Genomic DNA, 17,792 nt, shown 5'->3' with positions numbered 1-17,792 from the left:
GTGCCAACTTATTAAAACAGGTAGTTTTTTTGTTGTGAATGACAGTAAATATTACATCTATCACACTATCAACTGTAACACGACTTCAGTCATCTATGGAGCATTTTGTAAATTCTGTCCTGCATTTTATATTGGCAAGACGGATCGTAAATTACAGCAGCGTATTTACGAACACGTCTATGCCATTAGGTCTGGTAAATTAGAGAATGCTTTAGCCAGGCACATTGAAAATTTTCCTGAACATAAATTTTATTTCATGGGTATTGATCACATCCTGATCAGTATTAGAGGGGGGCCTTTGTCATTGTTACTGGAACTACGTGAATTGGAATGGCAGATCAAGCTTAACGCCTTCCATTGCCCGGGCCTCAATGACAACTGTAACATCTCAGTGATATTAAAAATGAGAAGTTACACCAAATAGGGATGTCTGACTTTTTTGTAAAGCCAGTGATAATATGTATATATTTATCCTTGTCGATTGTTAAGATATTTACATATATAGTATATAGTATATCTTTGTCATTAAGAAGTGATTAATAGTTTACCTTTTAAGAGGGTTGTCCAATATTCTTTATCCATCAATTTTTCTATGTTTCCTATTTTATGTAGGTAGTTGTATGTTTAGTGATTTTGGTATTAATTTTAAACACTGACATTTTTAATAGCCTTTTTAATAGTTTATCTTTACAGATTTAAATATATATTTCTGTGTGGTATTCGATGGGTTTACTGAACTTGTATGTATTAGCATTCATTGCACAATATCTCACATTACTGTTTTTCAGTGGTTTGAAAAGTTTTGCAACTTGCGCTTTTGTTAGGATGCCTTTAAATTTTGGATAAGGAAGTAGTGATGTCATTATGACACTCCTTATTTTGATTCTATTTTATAGTAGCTTGCTTTGGCGCCAACTGTTTTTATGTGTATTCTGAGGAAGCTGCCAGCTTGTACTGACAGCGAAAACGCTTTTATTTTTATTAATAAAGCTGCGTTCAAGCTATACTTTGTCTGACAGTATTTATCTGCTTCGTGGGAGAATCCCTGGTTGTACGTGTTACTGCTGAAATTTAAAGCAGACTACTTTTCTTGAAATTCCTTAAATATATAATGAATGAAATCCCTCAAAACTTAGAGCATCTGAACAATATATTCTACCCTTCCCATAAAGATAACTGTATCTTATCTAATGTGTATTTTTCATTTGTTCTCCTAGGTAGTGAGTTAGTTGAATGGGTTTCAGGTTTTGAAAACAGAATAACAATTTAAGTAACTTTTTATTATAATACTCAGTACCAAAATACAAGTACAGTTTGGTCTTTGATAATAATTGTGCCTGGATATCACTTTCTATAACAAAAATAAATACAATTGTGGAAAAATATCACAACAGACATACAAATTATTTCAACACTGATCAATAATAAGTCATAAAAATAAGTTAAGTATGTTTCTATAGAACACAAGCCTGGCAAGCATCACCCATAGGCTCATATGTTCATAGATTAGTACTAAGCTAACTAGCTTTGCAAGCCATTTTAAGCCTAGCCAATTATCCCTTGTGAGACTCAAACACTGCACCTTGTGTTTGTAAGACAAAGACTTTAACCATTAGGCCACCCTCCCAACCATGCTGAATGTTCTCTTTAATGTACTTTTGTTACGTATAAAGAATATGAGGCAGGAATTCATTTTTGAAATGATGCTCACAGTGTCTGTTGTAAGGATGTCTCTCACATATCTACACTAATAGTTACTGGCAAGCTTCTGTTACAGCATCATTTAAAGTGAGGAAGAGAACAATGCTTTCCATTCATTCTTACCTTTGCGAGTAGTTGGTGAGGATGGCCTTTAGTTTTGTAAGATATGGAACCCCATAAACCACAACATCTTCATCTGGTTTGATTTGAATGTTTACTGCTGACATAATCCCTTGGATAAAGAGTGTCCAGTTGAACCCCTATGGCAGGAAGACAGAGGTGGATTATAATTTTCAAGTGATGATCCATTTTCTGGCCAAATCAACATAAGCAATATAAAATACTATTCCAGTGTAAAAATAACAACACATTCATTGCATCATCCTGAATAAATAGACCTGGTTCAGAGAAATGTTTTACTGGACATGAACTTTACATCTGTGGCACTGTGCTGCTTTTGTCAGCATGTCAAAAAGTTTATAAATATTTTGAAGTCTTACTACTTGTTTGTGAGGTGCTTATTTATCTATGCCTGTGAGGTAAGAAACATACTTTTACATCCACTTATGGAAGTTTGCACAGTGGGCAATCTGTTAAAGAATGGATGCCCTTCTAAAATGATTGCCATTGCCTTGACAGATGAAACAAGGCCTATAGTGAGTTTGAGGGTGGCTTTCCAATTATCTTCCCAGATCAATGATAAGACTTAGCTGTCAGGCAAGGGAGGTACCCAAAAGATGAAAAATCATAAAACAGGCAATTGCTTGACTCTGTAAGCGGTCATTTCATTCTATGTAATTACAGTGACCTTACTACAACTGCTGTCCACTAGTGGCTGTAAACTGCATTCCTTCTTTGTGTCACAAAGAAGGTAAATCATAACGTCACATATTGGATCTGCTTAACCATAAAAAGTCAAATCCTTAGCCAAATCAGATGTCACGTCACGCACAGTGTATTTTTTGTTTTGTTTCAGGTTCCCTTGGTCAAGATGCCCATGATACACCTTAGCAAATATTTTTTAATCTACACAATTTATACAGTTTGCTGGACATCATGTTGTGATTAGTTGAACACTATCACTGCCATTTTCACGTGGATATACTGTATACAACATTTCATTACATGTTAAGGGCACATTTTGTTTGGAACACGCACTGGTTTCAATTACTGCAATGCTGATGAGGATATAAAGCGAGCACTTGTCAATGCCAGTCACAGGCTTGTATTTGAGATGCTGTGCCAATATGTCTAGGTTGAAGGTGTAGTCAGAAGTGATGCCATTAAATAGTTAAGAAGTAACATTTGGCAGTGTAAATATTAACTATAATTAGACTGTTTTCAGCCAAAGATAAGTACTGTTCTTAAAAAGCACATTAGTGTAATCATCAAGTAGTTTGCTTGTAATACATAGAATTATGACCAAAGATTATTAACACTGTGGTGGCAAAAATCTTCTTGCAGAATGGAACCAGATTACCTTCCAAAAAATTAATCTGGATGTTCAAAGGCACAATAAGTTATTAGAAAAATGTAGCATTCTTTAAAAAATACTGAAAAAAACATTTGTTTTTTCACTTTTAGGGTTGAGCATGATAAACTGCCAAACGGCTACACACCTGATAACCTGAATACCTTTCTTAGAAAGGGTTTTGATCACTGATAAGTAGAATCTCTGAGAAATTATAAAAGGAACTTATACTGAAAAGATGTTTAACAGCATGGTGTTATAGATGTTTAACAGCATGGTGTTATACACTATATAATGAGAACATGTCATTCAACTGACAGCCTTTTCACTGAGTGCCAAGAGATCAAAGATATTTGGGTGAAACAACTTTTTCTAATAGTGGAGTTTTCTTTTTTTCCACTACTGTGTGACCTTTGAATAGATATATTTATGTTAGTATGGGGGTGCAGGACGGCTTGTCCCTGCAATAAAAACTTACCTTTGATGTTCGCCTAAAGCTGTTTCCACATTTCTTTCCTTTAATAACATACTTGATGAAAAAGTTGTTGATCAATTGACATGACTCCCAGTAGAACTCTCGTTAACCAAACAGACCTCTATGAACCAATTAACTGGCCTTAGTTAAGTATATCTCATGAACTTGCTTTAGATATGAAAGCACTTATGTAAATTATTATGAGATTTGCTATGTTATTTATTTTTAAATGCATTCTTGTATCATCTATTTATTTTATTTATCTCTATTATTGTACTTTTATCTAGACTTAAGGTATCTGATACCATACCATATAACTAACAGCTTAATTTCACAAAATGACAATCCTTTAACAGACAGATGGATAACTTACTGGTTGAATGGAAGACACCAGTGTGTGCAGGTACACTTCTGAATGGATTATTCTCCAAAGAGGTGTTCCTCAGGGCTCTGTCCTATGGACAGTTATGTTTAACTTTAAGTTCTCAACTGTGCCCAAGTCAATGAAAGACTGATTGGTAAATGTGCAGATAACTGTAAGCTAGGCTCATGTGTTACTTTATTAAATTACATCAATGAAATACATTGTTTACTTTGGAAATATACTTGATAATTTGACATGGATTAGCTTTTGGTGTAGGTAAATATGTGCTTCCATCTTGACTGGACTTAATACTTTGGAACTATTAGTGTTAGAGATATAATACTACGTATATACACATTATTGATAAGACTTACACTGGAATTCAGTTATCTTTTCCTGTTGTACACTTTTGCTTAAGTATTTTGGAAGCCATACAGAGAAAATTCTCAAAGTTATTACCATCATCTGCTTTCTTTGAATGTATAAGAAAGTCAAAGGCTTTGAATCTGTATAGTAATGATTATAGATTTCTTTGAGGGTAAGGTATGCTGGTGGTTTAAAGAATTTAATTATGCCAAGAGTACTTTTAATTATCAAGCTGTGTATTAGTAATCTATGCTAGTGTCACCAAGATACAAGGTTTGAAATGAGTCTTGATAAAATGAATGGACAGGATAAGGGTATTTCACAATGTATCCCACTTTTATGGAATAAGTTACTTTAACACATGAATATGAGATGATTTTCTTTTACGGAATAAGTTATTTTTACATAAGTATGAGCTAATTTACTTTTATGGAATAAATTACTTTTATACATGAGTATGAGATGATTTTTTACTTTTATGGAACAAGTTACTTTTATACATGAGTTTGAGATGACTAACTGAATTTAATAATATTAATAAAAAAAAATTAATGGATGAGATTAAGAAATTTCACTGTAATCCAAAGGAGCTATCATTTCTAGAAGGCTCTTAGCCAAGAACACAAGACTAAATTTATAAATGATTCTGAAATATATTATTCAGAAAGGGTAAAACATATAGGTTCACATCTTTTTTAGGCATTTAAAAACTCATTCCACATGAATTTGTCCAAGAGAAAACAACTCATCATCATTGTAACTACTCCGAATAATTGCTCTGTCACATCCAAGAGAGTATGACATTACCCCACAGGATGTATATAAACCTACTTGCATATTTTTTTCTTTGCAATGCTTACTTTAAAAGTTATATAGTTCTATCTTTTATCACTAAATGTGTATCTACTGTATATCTTTTTATTTTTGTTTTTATTTTGTTTTTACTTGTTTAAGGGACTAACACTGTTATAAATGCAATATGACAAACATAAAGTATGTAAATAAAAAAACAGCCATAAGCAGAAGTGAGGATATTAGAAAGTAGTTGATTGAAAAGTGAATAATAAAATCTCTGTATCTTCGGTTTTAAATCAAGTTTCAGATTAACCCATGTGAAATGATGATGATATGAAAGCTCACTTGTGCTTATCAGGAAAGGTAGCTAATTCCACAGAAATGTGATGTGAGAAACGGATAACTGGTACCAGAGCCATGGCCTGAAGTTAAACGCCAAAAAATGCATAGTCATACCCTTCGGGAAAAACAAGGTTACCCCTAGCTACCATATAGGTGGCAATCCACTGAGCACAGAAAAAGTCATCAGAGATCTGGGGACCCAGGTTGACAGTAGCCTTTCGTTTGACACTCATGTTGCTAAAGTAGTTAGGAAAACCTTCTATATCACCCACCTGATCATGAAGGGATTCACATCTAGATCAAGGGAGGTCATCGTCCCCCTGTACTCATCACTTATTAGACCTATGATTGAGTACAATGCCCCGTTAGGAATGTATCTGACCAGACACCTGCTGCAGCTTGAAAGGCCCCAAAAGTTCCTCACCAAAAGGATAAAGGGTCTCAAAATATGTCTTATGCTGCCCGACTGAAAGAACTCCAGCTCTATTCAGTCTCATACAGCTTGCTCAGAGGTGACCTGTGCCTGACATATAAGGCCATGTCAAACCCAGATTTGATGAATATGCTTCACCTCAACAATCTAGATCCCTCAGAACCACAAGGGGGAGACTTAAACCTTGACACGGTTATAAATAGAACGTGCTGGAGGGACAGATTCATCACCCAGAGACTCCCTATGCTGTGGAACAAAATCCCGGTACATGTGAGGCAGAGCACCTCTCTGGCCTTGTTCAAGAGGAATCTTGACCAATGGATGGGAGATTGCAGATATACCCCAGGGATTACTTCAGTGTCACTGCTTGACAGAGGCACAGCAAAATGATAGGCATAGTTTTTATTCAAACTAAAGGGGTGGCGAAAGCCACATAACTATGGGCTAGGCTTATAAATGGCCTTGGGCAGATAGCCTAGTATGAACCTATGAACCTATGAACTAAAGTTTCTAGATTGTTTTTGTTGAATACTTAGGAAACATACAGGACCACAGCACCTTTAAATTGAGATCCATATCGCAATGCACTCAACAAGTGTTTAAAAGTCTTAAATACAGATCAAGGCACAAAAAGGTGATGAAACTTGAAAAATCCTGTTACAACCCTGTCTTTGGAGTTGTGAAGCAACTGCAGTTGAGTAAAATCCATTTCTGGTTTCTTCTGGTAGACAGCACAGCAGTCCAGACATAGTAATACAATTGTATGGGGATACTCTTTGCCAACTCCTCATAAGAAATTGTTTGATCTGGATGATATTTTAAATTATAAGTAATATGTACAGATAACTGCTGACAGCTGATCCTTTAATGCCATTGCATTGTAAAGTGCAGCACCCAGATAAAAACATTGATGATCTGCAGAGATTATAAGACATTTTAGGCATGGAATCTTTGATGAGTTAATTAGCAGCATAAAGAATTATCCCTATGCAAGTGAATAGGATTTGTAACAGCAGCTGTAACTAGCACAAGGGTAGATAAAACAGACTTCATTTTGTAATCTAATTGAAAGCATATGCCTGGTAGTTGGTGCAGAGGTTTAACACTGACAGCTGTAGTTCCTTTGGTACAATGTTTGATTCCCCAAGTCCACATTTGCCTAGTAAATGACCTTTAGGTAGATGCCAGATACCTCTGAAAAGGGACTGTGCAAGTTGCCAGATGACTCTGAAAAGGGACTGTGAGTCCAGTAGGTCTATCTTGTTAACAAATGGGTATTATTGTTATTATTATTATTATTACTATTATTATAGTCAGTATATGCACCAGTTGTGGTATACTGGTACATCTTTACTGGAATATGAACCCGTTCCCCATATGCTCAGTTCTAACCAACAGTGTGATGTTCTGGCAATAAGGCAAAGTATGCAGTCTGCTGACCCACTGGCTAGCATAAAAAGTAAAAAATCTGATCTCTAAGAACCTCATTAGAACTTGTACTGGACTAGGACTCACAGCCAGTATGTAATCATCATGGCCTCGCCATCAAGAAGGCTTCAGGAATACAGATAACTTCCTTGTGGTAAGACCAGACCTACTACAACTGAAAAAGCAACTGTAAAATTAGCATGAGAATGCTTGAACAAATTACCTAAAACCCTCAGGTATGACAATTCTATAAAAACGTTCAGGAAAGAGCTGAAAAAGCATCCAGAGATGCTCCACGTCAGTGTTTTGACAACCATAGATAGTCCACCTACTCATTCTATCTCATTACCTCACTCCCTGATTTTTCCTCCATTTCCACTCACCTATGGCTATTCTCCACCACTATCCAGCCTTCATTAAACTCTTTTTCATACCTAAATTAGAACTAGTCATCTTCATTACTTAGCAGTATCTCTCAATTCCTTCTTTCATGTCCTCCATCATCTACAATGTTTTGCTGATACCAGTTATTTCCTAAAAGTTGTCTGTTATAACAAAGTATAGCACTCTTGTGTGGTCCATTTACTGTTATAACAGTATTCTGTGAACCTCTACTATCTGTAAAACAAAAACAAAAAAAATCTTGCTTTTTCCCACTTTTCTGAGAGTTAAAAGAAGTTCAGTTACAGGCTTGCTGTTCCTGAACTGTTTGAAAGTTCTGTGAGGCCATTTTGGCAGGCTGAAGGAGGGGTCTCTGTGTTTATCAGTGGGTGACTAACATTGAGCAGCTTTCCCGGAGAGGTAGTTACTGACTTGAGGCATAGTTTATTGGCCACTGGGGTCATTTCCACTGCTCCTTCATTTGTCCTCGGAGGGTGGTTTAGGGCAGTGACTTGTGGTTTTGTTGGCCAATTTGGGTCATTTCTGTCTTCCAGCCCTGCTATAAAGCAACTGCGTGATTTAGCCGATTTAGCCGATTTGGCCAGCGGAGTTGCTACTGTTGCACACTAGGGCAGCGCCCGGTTAAGCAGGTTTAAACTAACCGGGCTACCTAAAGTCCACACTCTTCAAATTTTCATAAACTACCTTCCTCGAACTATACTACTGATCTAATCGGCGTATCCTATAATTAAAAGATCATCTCTACTTGACTCCAAGTAGACTATTCTCTATCTGTTAAACGTAGCACTTGCTCCTACAGTACTTGTATTACTGGCAATCGGCTTTTCTCTTGTCATAGATAGTACCCCAAAAACCTTCCCATTTTCTCGGTCACCGTCCCCGGAATACTAAAGTTTTGTCTATTCCTTCTAGCATGTAAGGATCAGTTGCTGAGTGTCCTCTCCTGCTCCAGCTGGTGAACTTTCAGAATATTGAGGCAATATTACAATTGCCCTCATGTACACAGACAACCCTCTCCTCACCCACAAAACACAAATACATCAGAGATGCAACTACCACGGCCAAACTGGAGGCTGAGCTCTCTCAACATAGGACTAGCAAGAACCAGTCAGGAGGAGAAGGTTGCCACACACACACTATGAGACCCAGTCTCACATGTTGTTACCATTACAACCTCCAAATCCTTACACATAAACACACAAGGAACATGCCGGGCTCTGATCAAAAATCTGCAAACAGCAGGGCCACCAAAGCAGACACACAAACAACCACCACCTCAGAGCCCCAACACCTGCAACACATAGACCTCACAGTCAAAATTGTCAAACAGTCACAGCCACTTAAGGCCAAGTGATACCCGCAGACACACTGGTCATTGGTGACTCCATGATCAGACACACTGGCGTCGCTCACCAGACTGAGTAAGGAGGGTCTGGCTGCCTGTCGGTGCTGGGAATCACGCCATAACGCGCAAGCACTCGGGTCTCTCAACAGCAGGTACAAATATGATTCGGTCATTAGCCCGCTGGTGTCGCGACCTGGGCGGACTACATGAGAAAGAGAGACGTTGTTGAGGAGCTCTCTGATTGTAGCCCAGACAGGTGACCTGACAGCAGTATCCTACCTTCTACCAAGAGACTGATGCCACAATACAGAGATAAGATGATCAGCTTTAACGGTGGCAAACACTATGGTGTTGTCATTCAAGGGATCCAGTGTCTGTCTGGGATGACATGCTTGGACAAAACCGCGCTGCTTACGCGGGGCGGCTTGCACCTGTCACCCTAGGTTCCGGATATTGGCAAGGCTCTTGCCACCCCCCATAGTGCCTTTTAGGCAGGGCTCAAATTCTAAACTACCACCCTAGAACTAAAGGAAAAAAAAACTAAGGGTAATGCTCAATGTGAAGTCTAAATCTCAAAATGCACTCGGGCCCTTCTCAGTATGAAACGCCGATGTCTGTGCTGTGACACGAAAACCTAGTTCAGGACTCCTGAGAGCACCGGCGCTATCAGGTTTACCTCATATCATCGCGTTCCGGCCCCAAATCTGGACAATACCAAGAAAGGAGGTATCCATATTGTTCATCAAGGACACTTACACCTCGAATTCAGAGTAGCATACGATGCGCCGAGGAGACCATCCGGGTGAAAACAACCGCCAAACCAGCAAGACTGCTCTGCAGAATTGTAGCATGTGTTACAGGCCCTCACAAGGAACCTCACGCATGGCCTTCCTGAAAAACTATAGAGGGATATTATGCAAACCACCATCATACTGGTGACTTCAATTACCCTAATGAACTGAGACACTACTCCAGCCCAAACACCCCTGGCCCAAAAATTTCTGGAATTCATGAGCTCCGATGTAAGCCGGAACAGCTAGTCGCCACCATCCCACAAGAGGAGGTGTATACTTGATCTCATCATGCGAACATGGGGAGCACAATGTTCAACACGGATGTACCCTCACTGGTGAGATCAGACCACAAACTAATCTCGCTGGGTCCTCATCCCACCCCACCTGAAATAAAGACCACAGTAAGAACTTCTCAAAAGCCGACTTCACGCTTCAGGAACCCCAGGTGCTCCTTTAAAAGGCCGGGCAGCGGAAAACAGTACTCAAACTGAATCACTTACAAATGCCTTCTACCAGCACCTGCAGGCTGCATGGATAAGGCAATCCCAAACAAAACAAGACTCTCTTTGTGCAAAGAGCCAAGCATCAGTCTGGTGGACCTGACCATAAACAAACTCTACAACAAAGGAGGCTTCTGCAAGATAGGCAAAATCATAGGGTAAGGAACACCATGATCACTTGCAGTAAACTAAGAGCTCTCCTTAAAATCATCCAAACAAATTTCGAGGAAAAATATTCAAAGACTCAAAGACAATCATAAGGCCTTCTTTTAGCTACTTATGTGTTAGAAACCTGGGAGGAAACTCCCAGATATGCTCAAACTAGTTCAAAATGATGTGAAGTTATGATCTAGAGACATTGCCAACATACTGGCTGACAGGTTTGAGTGCAAACTTCTCCCCTCAAAGGAGATATCTGCCAAACGATTGCAGCCCCAAACATCTCCAGCTTTCAAGTGAGAACTGCTCTCTCCAAAAGCAAAAACACAGCATCCATGGGACTGATGGTGTCTGACTCATGTGCTCCATGAACTCAATGAGGGTCAAACACAGCTAGGACAGCTGACTTTAATCAAAGTCTTACCTCTGGATGCGTGCCGGGGGTGGCGCACTGCAGCTGTGGTACCACTTCCTGGGGTGCCTCCACCGACCCTGGAAATTCACCGGCCATTGTGACGAGCATATCTGCAAAGCCATGGAGGATCATGGACCTCATAAATAAAAGACATGAAATTTGCAGACTTTAGATCCAGCCAGTTTGGCTTTGTCAAAGCAGATCCTGGCCACCCTTTGCAAACTTGGTTGACTTTGAAGAGAAACAGTGCAAAAGCCATTGATGAGGAAGGCAGTCCATACAGCCTACCTCGATCTGTGGCTAAGACCTTCGATACAATACCCATTGGGTATCATTGAAACTCATCAGCTTAAATGTCAACCCATACATCCTGAGATGGGTTTAGGCAACTTCCTGATGACAGAACACAGGGTCAGGCTGCTATGGCGCATGCATGTCCAGACTCAAAAGCCTGTCACAAGTGTCCCACAGGTCCAGTCCTGGGCCCTCTTGTTTAGCATCTACTTTCCAGTACAAGCAAACACAGGAGGTTATGGCTGACAAGGATTTGCAGATGACTGCAAACTGCCCAAGTGAAAACAATGCCGATTGTCAGAGGGTTCACAGAACGGTACTGGTCAAGGCCCCGACCTAAATTAATCCAAAAATGACCTTTAGGTAGATGCCAGATACATCTGAAAAGGGACTGTGCAAGTTGCCAGATACCTCTGAAAAGGGACTGTGTATCCAATAGGTCTACCTTGTTAACAAATGGGTATTATTGTTATTATTATTATTATTATTATTATTATTACTATTATTATAGTCAGTATATGCACCAATTGTGGTATACTGGTACATCTTTACTGGAATATGAACCCGTTCCCCATATGCTCAGTTCTAACCAACAGTGTGATGTTCTGGCAATAAGGCAAAGTATGCAGTCTGCTGAACCACTGGCTAGCATAAAAAGTCAAAAATCTGATCTCTAAGAACCTCATTAGAACTTGTACTGGACTAGGACTCACAGCCAGTATGTAATCATCATGGCCTCGCCATCAAGAAGGCTTCAGGAATACAGATAACTTCCTTGGGTAAGACCATCCTATACTCTACTACAACTGAAAAAGCAACTGTAAAATTAGCATGAGAATGCTTGAACAAATTACCTAAAACCCTCAGGTATGACAATTCTATAAAAACCTTCAGGAAAGAGCTGAAAAAGCATCCAGAGATGCTCCACGTCAGTGTTTTGACAACCATAGATAGTCCACCTACTTCTTCTATCTCATTACCTCACTCTCTGATTTTTCCTCCATTTCCACTCACCTATGGCTATTCTCCACCACTATCCAGCCTTCATTAAACTCTTTTTCATACCTAAATTAGAACTAGTCATCTTCATTACTTAGCAGTATCTCTCAATTCCTTCTTTCATGTCCTCCATCATCTACAATGTTTTTCTGATACCAGTTATTTCCAAAAAGTTGTCTGTTATAACAAAGTATATAAATCACTGTCTTACCTGGTAGTACCTATAAAGTTCTTCTGCATATCCCGCCTTCATTTTTTATTATTTTGTAGATACCAGTAATTGCAATGTTCTGCTATTGTATCTAACTATGTATGCCACTATCCTATCTTGCATGTCTTGCTCTGAAGAGCATCCAAGAGAGTATGACATTACCCCACAGGATGTAATTCAATCCCATTTCAATGAGCAGTGCTGTGTTTATGGGGGGGGGGGGGGTGACATTTATGTATTTATTTATTTATTTGCATTTATATGTGATCATATTGTCTGCACATAGCTGCCCCTCTAAGAATAAAGTGGTGCTTGTGTGTGTCATCTCCTACGCTTTATAATCCTCAATATAGTATAACTGTAGACACACAAATAAACATATAGAAAAGGAAACTAAATTGTGTTTACGCATTACACACACACATACACACACACACACACACACACACACACACACACACACACACACATTGCATGTTTAACATTAAAAATATAGTAATAACTACTTGCATTAAATGTTTATTGAAAAGATAAAAATAATTTTTGGTGAGTGAATTAATTTATGTTACGATGCAGCAAATCATATGCCATATAAGCCAAGGTATACAAACCCATTTTAAGTGGGCAATACTTCCCAACAAGTTTCAAATATATAAATTAAATTAAAAATGTTGAAGTGAACCACCAGAGCTAACTGTGTCTAGAGTGATACATGGCTGTTATTTTACTAACTATTCAGCCAATGTTTCTCATATAATTATTTTGGTAAATATAAAATATTCTTAAAACCATATGTAGGATGTGTACCACAGAGAAAAAGATGATTATGTTACTCACAGGAAAGTGGGGCAATAGTTTGTAAGGTGGTACACAATTCCAAATGGACGAACTACATGAGTATTTTACATTATAATGACATAAAATACGTGAACAAAATGCAAATGAAGATAATAACAGCATGTTTCTGAAGCATAATACCTTCCACGATGACTGCTACTGGGCAATACTGACTTTCCACTGGAGGTGAGGCACTAGACTGTTATGTCCAGCATCTGGACACCTGTGAGCAGTCCAAGCTGCCCAATACTATACTGGCACTATAGTAGTATTTCTTACAGAACCTCTCTCTCTCAGTTTCTCTTTCCCTTTTACTCTTCTTCCACCACACAGCTTTTGAAGCAGTTTATATTTTAGCTTCATTTTGGCTTCCTACAACTGACCATCAGCTGTCACTATTTCATCTGCTTGTTTATGAGATCCACCGGACATGACTTAGTCACTCCTGGGTTATAAATGACGCACAGCCAGATTGTTTGAGGAGACATAGGACCTTGGTTTAGTATCATAATGACGCACAGCCAGGTTGTTTTAGAAGATAGAGGACCTTGGTTCAGTATCATAATGATGCACAGCCAGGTTGTTTGAGGAGATAGAGGACCTTGGTTCGGTATCATAATGACACAGTCAGGTTGTTTGAGGAGATAGAGTATCTTGGTTCAGTATCATAATGATGCACAGCCAGGTTGTTTGAGGAGATAGAGGATCTTGGTTCAGTATCATAATGATGCACAGCCAGGTTGTTTGAGGAGATAGAGGATCTTGGTTCAGTATCATAATGATGCACAGCCAGGTTGATTTAGAAGATAGAGGACCTTGGTTCAGTATCATAATGACACACAGGTTGTTTGAGGAGATAGAGGACCCTGGTTCAGTATCATAATGACCCACAACCAGGTTGTTTTAGAAGATAGAAGACCTTGGTTCAGTATCACAGCCAGGTTGTTTGAGGAGACAGAGGATCTTGGTTCAGTATCATAATGATGCACAGCCAGGTTGTTTGAGAAGATAGAGGACCTTGGCTCAGTATCATAATGACCCACAGCCAGGTTGTTTGAGGAGACAGAGGACCTTGGTTCAGTATCATAATGACGCACAGCCAGGTTGTTTGAGGAGACCGAGGACCTTGGTTCAGTATCATAATGACACACAGCCAGGTTGTTTGAGGAGATAGAGGACCTTGGTTCAGTATCATAATGACGCACATCCAGGTTGTTTGAGGAGATCGAGGACCTTCGTTCAGTATCATAATGACACACAGCCAGGTTGTTTGAGGAGATAGAGGACCTTGGTTCATTATCATAATGACGCGCAGCCAGGTTGATTGTCCAATAGCAGCCAGTGCTGAACTAACCTCAGTCCTCAAGGGGCTGATAGCAGCAAGATGCCCCGCATATCTCTAGTAGTACCTTTATGGAGGTTTCCCCAGTCTTAACCATGGAAATCAGCCATGCTGGTGTGGCTTTTACACTTAGTCCCTCCCCCTGCCAGGAGAGGCACACACCTATGCAGACTGCCTCAAGGCCCTAGCCCTGTATTATATTTCCTACAGACTTTTGATGGGAGATCTATGCCTGGCATACAGGGCATTGTCAGACCCAGCCCTGATGGGCCTCCTGCATATCCACAAAACAAATAGCACTAGAATTACCCATTCTAAAGACTCAAACCTTGCCTGTGATATCAGTAGGACCTGTTGGAGAAACAGGTATGCATCCCAGAGACTATCTAGTCTATGGAACAGGCTCCCTAGCCATATGAAGCAGAGTTCCTCCCTAACCCAATTCAAGTGTAACTTGAACAATTGTATGGGGAACAGGAAATTCATCCCTGGTTTGGCACCAGTTTCTTTAATGGACACATGCAACTTGTAAATGGTTCATCTCCCAGGCCCCTGCTTGTGAATATGTCATATCCTGAACCCCTGCTTACAATTATCAAGGGTACCAGGACTTGTCAGAGATTTGGGATGCATGGCTAGGCTTAAAACATCCCTTGTGTCATTAGCTTAGTAAACCTAGTAAACACCTGTGAACCTATGAACCTATAACTGGATGTATATGACTGGAAGGACTGGCTTACCTGATCTGAACCTGAACAGTGAATTGCTCTGGACCTCCATGCTACTCATGGACTATCCATTACAAGCACCATGTTCAAAGATAAGGATGTCCTAATATTGCTAACAGACTGTGTAATTATATCATCAGACCTGAATTCATATTTCAGGACACCCAAGTCAGGACTGATATTTAGCTAGCGACTGATCACAACTTACTGGTGGGATGGATCAAATGGCCACATCAGCAGCTGGACGGACTTAGGAAACCTAAACTTGTGGTGGTGGCCCCAAGCTGCTTAGTCAGTAGACAATACCCTCACCATAATAACGACAGAAACATACAGGGACATTTTGTTCTATTATAGTAGCTTATATTGCTGCCAGTGCAATCTATAAACAGGAAGCACATGAGTCACACATCTTCATATCGCTAGCCTCTTCTAATGAGAATTGCAGTGCAAGGATAGACATCCTTAGAAGAGAAGACAGAACAATTTACCACCTACTTTCTGTTTCAGATGAGTTCAATTTGTACCTCCAGAAGAGCTTCCTCCATATTCCAGGGGAGGTTAGAGACATGGAGTCTGAATATACCCTGTTCAAGAACTTAACATCTGAAGCTGTGTAAAGAGCTGTGGCAAAAAGGCTGTTAGTGTTTGTCATGGTTGTCACACTAGGACACAGCGGTAGATGCCTTTGGTGAAAGAAGCTACTGATTTAAAGAAAGAGGTCTTGCTTGCTAGTAGAGGTTTTCTTCATTTATGGCTAATAGCAGTAGCCTTCTCTGTTTCCATTCTGAGTGGGAATACACCCACAGTACATACGAATGTGTGTACTGACATCAGTAGCTGAACCTAAGGCTGCAGAGTCTGAGATCTCAGTGTACCCACTACAAGAAGCTTTCTCCCAGTGATGCTCCCCTATGGCTGTGGCTGTGGTAGCAGATGAGGGCACTGCATCTGAGGTGTGTATATGTACCATTCTGCAGCCGTGGAAAAGGTGCCCCACACTGCCTCATGTCAACGTGGTTCCCTGACATGCAGGCAGACTCAGGATCAGTCAGCATATATGCTGCAGTATCACATAAGCACATTCTGCTGCATCCCATTACTGTGTGGATAGAATCTTTGTGTTGAATCACATCTATGATAATATGAAGTCCCAGTGCATAGCAGTACAGGGGGCAGTCCTCATCTGCATCTGGACATATAAATTATGTACCACCCCTCATCATGGGCAGTCATGGCATTCAGCATCCACTGCTTGAGCACAGCATGAACAGATAACATACAGGTCATAGTTCCAAAGTGACACACAAACAGAGGGGATCCTGAGTCTGAGTAAAATAAGCTAGCATAGAGACACCTCCATGTCATCCCAGTGGACACTGTCTATGACACTGAATCCTCAGCATCCTAAGACCCTATCAACACCATCTATGATATGCTGTCAAGCCCAGAGTATGTGGGGATAGACGTGTCATTTTGACCCTAGGTACTGATGCAAAAGATGATCATTACTGACACAGTTCACCTTCTCTTCTGTGTAATAAATTTGGGAATGTCTGATGTACAGTGTGACTTTAACCAAGCACTGTCTACTGCAACATGACGATAGTGCTGCATGTATCAGAATCAAGATCCAAGGAAATTATAGTTCCATTGTACTCATCCCTGATTAGACCAGTACAATGTACAATGCACTATTTGGCATGCACTTGACTAGGCATTTACAGCAGATGGAGTGACCTCAAAGGTTCCTCACAAAGAAAAACATGTCCTATGTGGATAGACTAAAAGCCCCATCCCTTTACTCTTTTACCAACTATTAAGGGGGCTATGCCTGACCTACAAGGCACTCATAAATCCATCCCTGATGGAACTGCTACACATTCACAAGTCAAACAGGACGAGGGTTATCCAATCTAGGGATCTAAACTTAGTCAAGCGGCTCAAACAAAACATGCCGGAGAGAGATATACATGTCTCAAAGATTTCCCCTATTTTGGAACAAGCAAACATCAAAAATCTGGGCAAAGGCCCATGAAAAGTAGGTACAACTGGCCAAAAATCTGGATTCTGATAAAATAAAATTTACATACATAATCATGTAACCCCACCCACTCAAATGGAACTGTGGGATACCAACATGGACCCTGAAGTCACTAAATAATAATACATAGCAGACAGACATTTGAATTTCACACTTCATATCCCTAAGAAAATACATAATAATGCAAAACCTGTTATTCTAGCAACTACCTGAGTTTACAGTATGTATTATTTTTTTATGAAATACACTTAACTAACCGCAGACCTAGCCAGGATTCATATTACAAATGGTTAGAGTGGAAACATTTCTTTATAGAACTTGAAGATCAACTTAAAGTGGAAAAGCAT

At 39.7% G+C, this 17,792-nt stretch overlaps 1 protein-coding gene across 3 annotated transcripts in view; it reads right to left on the bottom strand.

The window, feature by feature from the left end:
- Positions 1-17,792, bottom strand: part of MMEL1 (membrane metalloendopeptidase like 1) — a 1,737,390-nt gene that overhangs the window by 549,175 nt on the left and 1,170,423 nt on the right. For all 3 annotated transcript variants that reach the window (XM_044062979.1, XM_044062980.1, XM_044062978.1), the window contains exon 11: positions 1,825-1,961. In XM_044062979.1, coding sequence (XP_043918914.1) covers positions 1,825-1,961 — 137 coding nt within the window. The remainder of the gene's footprint in view (positions 1-1,824; positions 1,962-17,792) is intronic.

This window comes from Protopterus annectens, chromosome 2.part1, assembly GCF_019279795.1.
Source record: "Protopterus annectens isolate FY-2018-M chromosome 2.part1, PAN1.0, whole genome shotgun sequence".
Lineage (NCBI taxonomy): Eukaryota > Metazoa > Chordata > Ceratodontiformes > Protopteridae > Protopterus > Protopterus annectens.
The sequence above is the reverse complement of the archived record's forward strand: the minus strand, read 5'-3'. Positions and strand labels throughout refer to the sequence as shown.